Source organism: Natator depressus, chromosome 1 (assembly GCF_965152275.1).
Source record: "Natator depressus isolate rNatDep1 chromosome 1, rNatDep2.hap1, whole genome shotgun sequence".
NCBI lineage: Eukaryota > Metazoa > Chordata > Testudines > Cheloniidae > Natator > Natator depressus.
The window spans coordinates 6,436,981-6,446,642 of NC_134234.1; the positions used below are offsets into that span (position 1 = coordinate 6,436,981).

Sequence of the window (9,662 nt, forward strand, 5' to 3'; positions counted from 1 at the left end):
AGAAAAACCTGAGAGTCTCTGGATTAAGTTTAGAAGTGTGAGCAACAAGGGTTATGTCGTGGTGTTAGTCTGCTAGAGACGACCGGACCAGGGCGATGAGGTTGACAAGGCTTTCTTCTGGCAACTAACGGAAGTTACTAGATTGCAGGCCCTAGTTCTCATGGGAGACTTCAATCACCCTGATGTCTGCTGGGAGGGCAATACAGCTGTGCACAGACAATCCAGGAAGTTTTTCGAAAGTGTAGGGGACAATTTCCTGGTGCAAGTGCTGGAGGAACCAACTAGGGGCAGGGCTCTTCTTGACCTGCTGCTCAAAAAAATTAGAGGGAACATTGGAGACGGAAACGTATTCCATCCTGGACCCTTATACCTCTGATTATGGGAGGAGGGATAGCTCAGTGGTTTGAGCATTGGCCTGCTAAACCCAGGCTTGTGAGTTCAATCCTTGAGGGGGCCATTTAGGGATCGGGGGCAAAAACTGGGGATTGGTCCTGCTTTGAGCAGGGGGTTGGACTAGGTGACCTCCTGAGGTCCCTTCCAACCCTGATATTCTATGATTCTAAGATATGTTGGACAGAAGGAGCAGGAGGTGGGACTTCAGGGGGAAGAAGAGGGCCAGGGGTGAGGCCATGGAGGGGGCAGGGCTCTTGCATGTGTCTTGCTTTTTCCTTTTGAGAAGGTGCTCACCCGACACTCAATGGGCTGGACTGGGACAGGAGATAGTTGTGACTCTGGTCTACCACTTTGCATTGCTGGGGCATCAGAAATGGAGGGGAAGGGAATATGAGCCTGAGTCTCTTGCCAGGACTCCTGTGTGTCAGACTCTCACTCACACAGCCAGCTCTGCTCTGTTTCCGTGTGGAGTGGGCTCAGCAGGTGTCCAGTGTGCAGAGCCGCCAATGGTGGTGATGAAAGCGGGGGCTGGTTGAATGGCTTCTTTTGCAGTTCCTGCATTATGATGTCTCTGGTATGACTCAGTCACAAGCACCTGGCTGAGGGCATGGGGGAAGGTTGGGTGTCTGTGCCCCTTCAATAGCCCCATCCACAGCTGGTGCAGCCCTCCTGGATCACACAGCAGCCAGAGCACTCAGGAAGGGCCAAGACTGTGACCACAAAACAGCCCTGCAGCTTTTTTCATGGCCTAAGGATGTTTAACCAGAGATGGGACAGTAAGAGGCCAGGTGTAATGGGAAACAAAATCCAAATCCCTTGTCTTTATTGAGAGTATTGTCAGGAATTCTGAGGTTGGAGCAGCCACTCTTCTGGCTCTTTATGAGCCAATATCCTACCAATCCCCTGGCTCTCCATGAACACAGTCACTTTGTAAATGCTGCTGCCTTCCTTGGTCTCCTTCCCCCAGTGCCCTGTCCTCCCTCAACAGTTAGTGCAAACAACCCCTATACCATTGCTTAAGGCCTTACTCCCTGTTACGGTTCCTTCCCCACTCTGAACTCTAGGGTACAGGTGTGGGGACCTGCATGAAAACCTCCTAAGCTTACTTTTACCAGCTTAGGTTAAAACTTCTCTAAGGTACAAACTATTTTTCCTTTTGCCCTTGGACTTTCGCTGCCACCACCAAACATCTAACTGGGTTTATTATTGGGAAAGAGTTGTTTGGAAACGTCTTCCCCCACCCCAAAATCCTCACCAAAACCTTGCACCCCCCTTCCTGGGAAAGGTTTGGTAAAAATCCTCACCAATTTGCATAGGTGAGCACAGACCCAAACCCTTGGATCTTAAGAACAATGAAAAAGCATTCAGTTTCTGAAAAGAAGAATTTTAATAGAAGTTAAAAGAATCTCCTCTGTAAAATCAGGATGGTAAATACCTTACAGGGTGATTAGATTCAAAACATAGAGAATCCCTCGAGGCAAAACCTTCAGTTACAAAAAGACACAAAGACAGGAATATCCATTCCTTTCAGAACACCTTATTTTCTCAGCCATTTAAAGAAATCATAATCTAACACATATCTAGCTAGATTAATTACTAAGTTCTAAGACTCCATTCCTTTCTGTCCCCAGCAAAAGCATCACACAGAAAGAGAGAAAGTCTTTGTTTCTCCTTCCCCCCAGCTTCTGAAAGTATCTTGTCTGCTCATTGGTCATTTTGGTCAGGTGCCAGCGAGGTTATCCTAGCTTCTTAACCCTTTACAGGTGAAAGGGCTTTTCCTCTGGCCAGGAGGGATTTTCAAGGTGTTTACCCTTCCCTTTATATTTATGACAGTCCCCATCTGCATGTCTCTTTACAGAGTCGATATAAGTAGCTCATGTAATCACAGATATAAGCTTCCAGGATGGAATAAGTTGCCATGTCCAATGTTCCCTCTAATTTTTGACAGGCCGTGTGTGGCAAAAATTTATTCTGTGGAAATTTTTGTGCTTCTGTGCAAATTTTTGTGTGTTCGGTGTTTCGCTGTGTGCTAGGGGTTTAGGATATGTGTGTGCACATACACGCGCACAGCTTAGAGGGAACAGTGGCTGTGTCCTGTGTTTCTTGTTTCCTTTGCTACAAGTATTGGGACCGGATGATAAACTGACCCTTCACTTCACGAACACCCTGATTATCCTTAAACGAAGGTGTTTGCTTTTCACGCTGTACACGATTGGGTTAATCAGTGGAGGAACCATCAGGTAGACATAGCCCAGGACAATCTGAAGCAAGGGAGAAGAGCCCTTCCCGAATCTGTGTATCAAAGTGAGGCTGAACTCTGGCATGTAGAAGAGCAGGACAGCACAGAGGTGGGAGATGCAGGTGTTCAGGGCCCTGAGGAACTCCTTGTGGGACGTGATGCTCAGCACTGTTTTGATGATCATCACATAAGAGAGGAAGATGAGCAATGAGTCCAACCCCACTGTTAGGACCGTAATAATCAGGCCATAGATGTTGTTGATTGTGATGTCCGCACATGCCATTGTCATGACCTCCATGTGCAGACAGTAGGCATGGGAGAGGACATTGGCTCGACAGTATTGAAACCTCTTCAGGAGAAGGGGGAGTGGGAGTATCACGGCCACCCCTCTTAAAACACACACCAGTCCCATCTTGGCTATTCTCGCCAAGGTTAAGATGGAGGCATATCTCAGTGGGTTACTGATTGCGATGAAGCGGTCAAAGGCCATCAACAAAAGCACAGAGGATTCAATGCATTGAAGTGACTGGATAAAGAACAACTGGGAAAAACAGGCATCGAAGCTGATCTCCCTAGAGTTAAACAAGAATGTGCCCAGAATTGTCGGTATGGTGGCTATCGATAAACCAAGGTCTGTGAAGCCCAGCATGGAAAGGAAAATGTACATGGGCTCATGGAGGCTTGGATCTGTTTTTATCATGAACAGAATGACTGAATTTCCTAATATTGAAATAACATACATTAAGCAGAAGGGGAGAGAGATCCAGAGATTTTGGACATCTTCCTGCCCAGGTATCCCAGTGAGAAGGAACACTGAAGATTTGAATTTGGTGTCATTGACAGCTGACATTATGTACTGTGAAGATCCAATTTGTTTTGAACTTTCCTTCCTGAAAGAAAAAGAACAGGAGACTAGTTGATATTTAACAAGACATCTTTCCACTCTCTGTACAATTCTAGAGACTCCCGGGAGCTAAAGAAAAATCAGCAAAAACAAAGTCTAGGATTTACACGACCGATACCAAGATAGACATTTGTGGACTGGATGATACCTGTAGTCCATCTAGCCCAGTATGCACTGGCCAGTTCCACATGCTTCAGAGGAAGGTGGAAAGAGTTCTGCAATGGGCAGCTATAAGAAAACCTGCTCCCAATGTTTCCCCCTGACACCCACTAGTTAGAGATATTTTGTGCTGTAAATCAGGAAGGTTTAGAGCCATTCCAAGAGTTTTAAAACAGTCCTCACTTGTGTAATTTGATTTTCTGGTTACCCATATAAACATCCAGTCCCTCTGAATCCTGCTAGGTTCTTAGCCCCATTGATAGCTTGTGTCTGGGATTTCTGCAGCCTACCTGAGTACTATGTGGTTTTACAATTGTGACCTTCCCACAGACACCCTTTCTGGCCCTATTATTCTGGGTGTGGCCCATTGTATAAAGGACAATTTATTTATTTATTTATAATTATTTTCTCTACTCCTGAAAGTCCAAATTATGCCATTGCCTCTTTTCAGCACACGGGATAAATTCCCTGGGCCATGTTATGAATTTACTAACTTTGACTTCAGCTGAGTCACTCCAGATTTACATGTGTCAATTTGATAAGAACCAGGCTCTATTCATTTTCCCTAAACAAATGCTCCTGGTGATACACTCTGACCCCCAAGAATCCCTCCAGGAGAAGCTGAAGTACTTTGCCCAGCCAATATTGACTAAACACAGAAATTTTGATCATCCTACAGGTTTCTCTTCATCCTCACAGGAACTGTTCTCTCTCCCAGTGAAAGTGTCTGCAGCCATCTGCAAAAATACAAGCTGACAAGGAGAGTTACTTTATCTGGGCTTGGAAGGGGTTGGCGTCACAAATGTGTGAATAGTGCAAACCTAATCCTCTTCAGTGTGCAAGTTACTTCAGCCATGCTCATGTAACAGCTAATGGTGAAAATTACATACAATCCCTATTACACTCCCCTTTTTTGCACCTCTGCTCCGCTCTTTCCTGAAACACAGACCAGCGGTCTTTTACTCAGGACTTTTTGGAAAGTCTTGCACAGGTATTGCAGAGGTATTGTGTTCATGACCCTGATTAGAAACAGCTTCTTGTTCTTTACCAGGAGATAGTATCATACAACTATTCAACATCTTTATTAATGATATGGATAATGGGATGGATTGCACCCTCAGCAAGTTCACAGATGACACTAAGCTGGGGGTAGAGGTAGGTACACTGGAGGGTATCGATAGGTTCCAGAGTGACCTTGACAAATTGGAGGATTGGGCCAAAAGAAATCTGATGAGGTTCAACAAGGACAAGTGTAGAATCCTGCACTTACAATGGAAGAATCCCATGCAATGCTACAGGCTGGGGACAGACTGGCCAAGCAGTAGTTCTGCAGAGAAGGACCTGGGGATTGCAGTGGATGAGAAGCTGGATATGAGTCAGCAGTGTGCCCTTGTTACCAATGTCAAGGTTCCTTCCCCACTCTGAACTCTAGGATACAGATGTGGGGACCTGCATGAAAACCTCCTAAGCTTACTTTTACCAACTTAGGTTAAAACTTCCCCAAGGTACAAATTAATTTTGCCCTTGGATTTCCACTGCCACCACCAAACTTTATCTGGGTTTACTGGGAAATGTAGTTTGGACACGTCTTCCCCCCCCAAATCCTCCCAAAACTTGCACCCCACTTCCTGGGGAAGGTTTGGTAAAAATCCTCACCAATTTGCACAGGTGACCACAGACCCAAACCCTTGGATCTTAGAACAATGAAAAAGCATTCAGTTTTCTTACAAGAAGACTTTTAAGAGAAGTAAAGGAATCACCTCTGTAAAATCAGGATGGTAGATACCTTAAAGGGTAATTAGATTCAAAACACAGAGAATCCCTCTAGGCAAAACCTTAAGTTACAAAAAAGGTACACAGACAGGAATAGTCATTCTATTCAGCACAGCTCTTTTCTCAGCCATTTAAAGAAATCATAATCTAACACATACCTAGCTAGATTACTTACTAAAAGTTCTAAGACTCCATTCCTGTTCTGTCCCCGGCAAAAGCAACATACAGACAGACACAGACCCTTTGTTTCTCTCCCTCCTCCCAGCTTTTGAAAGTATCTTGTCTCCTCTTTGGTCATTTTGGTCAGGTGCCAGCAAGGTTACCTTTAGCTTCTTAACCCTTTACAGGTGAGAGGATTTTTCCTCTGGCCAGGAGGGATTTTAAAGGGGTTTACCCTTCCCTTTATATTTATGACAAGGAGGCTAATTGCATATTGGGCTGCATTTGAAGGAGCATTGCCAGCAGATTGAGGAAAATGATTATTCCCCTCTGTTCGGCACTGGTGAGGCGACATCTGGAGTATTGTGCCCAGTTTTGGGCCCACCACTACAGAAAGGATGTGGACAATTTGGACAGAATCCAGTGGAGGGCAACGGAAATGATCAAGGGGCTGGGGCACATGACTTATGAGGTGAGGCTGAGGGAACTGGGCTTGTTTAGTCTGCAGAAGAGAAGATGAGGGGGGATTTGATAGCAGCCATCAACAGCTATCTGAAGGGGGGTTCCAAACAGGATGGAGCTTGGCTGTTGTCAGTGGTGATAGATGACAGAGGAAAGAGCAATGGTTTCAAGTTGCAGTGTGGGAGACCTAGGTTGGATATTAGGAAAGAGGTTAGGTTAGAATGGGACTTAAAATGTAGTGTCTGTTTTCTGGATGTCATCACAAGCTGAAAAGATTGGTCTCTAAGGTGCCACAATTACTCCTTAGCCCTCATTCAGTCACTTCTCAGCAAACAGAAGTCTAGTGGCTCCTCTGTCCCTGGGTTAATCGCTGACTGGTTCTCCTCAGACTCTGTTCTGTCAGACTGTAGCCTGTATCCAGAGTGGTAACAGGCATAGGGATCAGGATAGAACTCTCTAGTACATAGTGTCCCCATCAGATGTTATTCAGCCAGGATGAGGGTTTGCAGGAAGCAGATTTGAAAGTCAAATTCATGGAAATGGAACTTTGTTTCCCACAGGAAAGTAGTCTATTGCTCTCTCACTCTCTAACTGTCTCTGGCCAGTGTTCATAAGATCCGTAGCACCCAAGAACGGCACTGGGACAGACAAGGAGCTGTGCTTCCATAATGAATGTGTGTGTTAAACCCAGTTTTCTCTAGAGCTATATTAAGTTAACTTTTGGGATTTTTATGTTACATCCATATTGGGTGAAACCAGTATGGCTCTTCTCAATTTAACAGCAGGCTGCTGGAAAACAAACAGCATGGGAAGGCACAGATCAAGAAAAGTTATCACTCAGTCAGAACTTCAGGGAGGTTGAGCGACAACACTGGAGCTACGGGTTGGGAAGTGCCTGTTTCTGGGCTCCAGCCATGTCACAAAGCTTGTTTTCCAGTGCTGGGAGCCTGTCCAGAGATGGGGCAGCTTTCCTGAGAAGCTCTTCAGACTGCAAAGACAGACATTGCTGGGGAAACCTGAAGGCCCTGGGCTCACCTGTATCTGAATCAGAGTGGGAGGACTTGGCGTCAGAGAGGTGTACAGACTGTTCTTGTAAATCCCTCTTATTCTCCCATGTTAAGCTTTATTCCTACCTTTCAGATTACACAGTGTTTTGCTTCAAGAAGGCTGGCTGGTCACTCGTCTCAGCACTGGTCACAACCTCCCAGAGGGAAAAACCACAGGTGCCGAACCCAATCGGAGCTACTGTGCAAGCCCAGTCCCCCCACAGTGTGTTGTGGCCCACGGCCCAGTCTGAGGATGTGCAGATCGCAGGATTCCACCCCATGAGAGGGAAGGATACGAGGTCCGACATGTGGCACTTGGAGACCAGAGAGGGGCAGATATCCAGGTAGTCCTGTAACTCTGAGGGGTATCTACAGGGCAGAAATGTTGAACCACTCAGCCAGTCAGGAAACAGTAATATTCCCTATCATACCTCTTACCACAGAGCAACGCAGCTCTGAATTCCTGCCTTCACAATCGAGCCAGAGAATACAACCTTTGAAAATGCATTTGCTGGTGCCATTTCCAGGAGCAAATAAACCTGAGGCGAGTTGGAAACTGGTCATGGATATTCGGTTGGGTCTCCTGTCACTCAGCCCCTGGTAGGTTTGGGCCCAGAGTACACAGGAATGGGACCCCTCTAGAAATGGGACCCCTTGCAAAATCCTGACTCAGGACATCAGTGTTTTAGCACTGCAAGCTCACTTTGAATGTCAGATTTCTGTGTAGCTTGAACAACCCACCTTGGAGCATGGGCAGATGTAGGGGAGGGGATCCCAAGCTACCTAGCGTTGCCTGCCCTCCAGCCCCATCACTGAGTCACCCCGACAGCCCAGCTGAGTCCTTTGCCGCTGCACAGAACATCTGCCAATGGAAACAGCTTCCAGCCTTTACACATCACTTTGCTTTTTAAAGTTAGTGAAATGTGCCAACGTACCTAGACGGGGAGCCGCTGACACCAGAGGTCTTCACCCTAAATGATAAGGAGCCATTGAAGAGCTTACATGGGCAGGAGGCAGAATCTGTTCATCTAGGCAGGGAACTGTGTTTATGAAGCATGCTTGCACATTCCCTTGGGGGCCACTTGGCCATCAGGGAACCTCAGTTGCTTGGCTTAGTGTGCACCAGCTTTAACCTCATCATGGCCAATGGCAAAGTGCAGGAGGTCAAATCACAGGGAATGTGTGGTGATGCTACAGAACTGGACTGCAGAGAAAGCCCAACTGCAGGCTCTGTTCTGGGCATCTGGGCTTGTCATCACGGTTCATATGATTCCGATTTGTCACATGGCTACCTCCGGGTGTGGTGAGTGGTAACGATGATGCTCTCACAACTGTGATATTGCTGAAATAAAAGAAATAATAATAATAATTAATAATATAGGACAAGATTTCTCCTCGGCAACCCTCTTTCCTACATTACAAACCCAGGGTGCAGGTCAATAAAGGTAGATTATTGGGGGGAGGGATAGCTCAGTGGTTTGAGCTTTGGCCTGCTAAACCCAGCGTTGTGAGTTCAATCCTTGAGGGGAACATGTAGGGATATGGGGCAAAAATTGGGGATTGGTCCTGTTTTGAGCAGGAGATTGGACTAGATGACCTCCTGAGGTCCCTTGCAACCCTGATATTCTATGATTCTATGATTCCACAAAGCTCCGTACATGGAAATTTCCATCGGATCATTCCAGGAGTCAAGGTCCCTTCCCTTCTCCCTGAGGAATGAACGTTGGGACCCCGGTTCTAGGGGTCCCCAATGATGTGCATAGATCTCAGTGATCCACTGGTAGCTAGGCCCACTCTCCCACAATCTCTGGGCCTTCATAATTGCTTTAGGACCCTCCCCAGTTCCCTGATAGCACAGGTTCATCAGAGATGTGCCACCAGGGCCTGTCAAAGTAGCCACTGACCACAGGATCTACTGCAGGGGTGTTGTACAGTGTGGAGGGGGCTGCAGAGAGATAGGAGGGCTGGTCAGAGTAGCTGATGAACACAATACCCCAGCCCTAGCCTGGGCAGGAGATTTTCACCTTTCCATACACAGAGTCCAGCCATAGATTCAGTCAGTGCAAACTTTGTTTATGTTGTGAGGAAGCAGCAGATGAAAAGCCTCCAATTGCTGTTGTGGAGCCAAGAAGTTGCAGCTGGGCAATATCAGGGCAGCTGAGCATACAGAGAAAATGATCCATTTTCTATGAAAACTCACCCTAAAATATGGATGAAAAGGAAACATTTCAGTTTTATGTCAGAAATTTAAATGCGAGGAAAATCTCTCTTGTTACCTAGCCCAGATCTAGCCTCTGTCAGCACTAGACCCCATCAGCATCCCACACCGAACAGCCCCTAGACATTGGCTAGGGTGGTTTTGCCACCTCTGTAAGACTGGCAGCCCCTGGAATAGCCGGTCTGTAGCAGCCCATCAATCAGAGGAACGATTTAAGAACATAAGAATGGCCTTATTGGGTAATACCAATGGCCCATCTCGCCCAGTGTCCTGTCTTCTGACAGTGATTAGTGCCGATAGTTCAGGGGG

The 9,662-nt window shown here is 46.5% G+C and overlaps 1 protein-coding gene across 1 annotated transcript; it reads right to left on the minus strand.

Moving 5' to 3' along the window:
- Nucleotides 1-2,431: 2,431 nt before the first annotated feature.
- Nucleotides 2,432-3,482, minus strand: LOC141980517 (olfactory receptor 51G2-like). The gene has a single exon (XM_074941808.1). The coding sequence runs from the start codon at nucleotides 3,480-3,482 to the stop codon at nucleotides 2,544-2,546; it is 939 nt and encodes a 312-aa protein (XP_074797909.1). The 3' UTR covers nucleotides 2,432-2,543.
- Between the last annotated feature and the right edge of the window lie 6,180 nt (nucleotides 3,483-9,662).

Coding starts and splice junctions, on each gene's coding strand:
- LOC141980517 (XM_074941808.1), bottom strand. CDS start 3,482: ATGTCAGCTGTCAATGACACCAAATTCAAATCTTCAGTGTTCCTTCTC.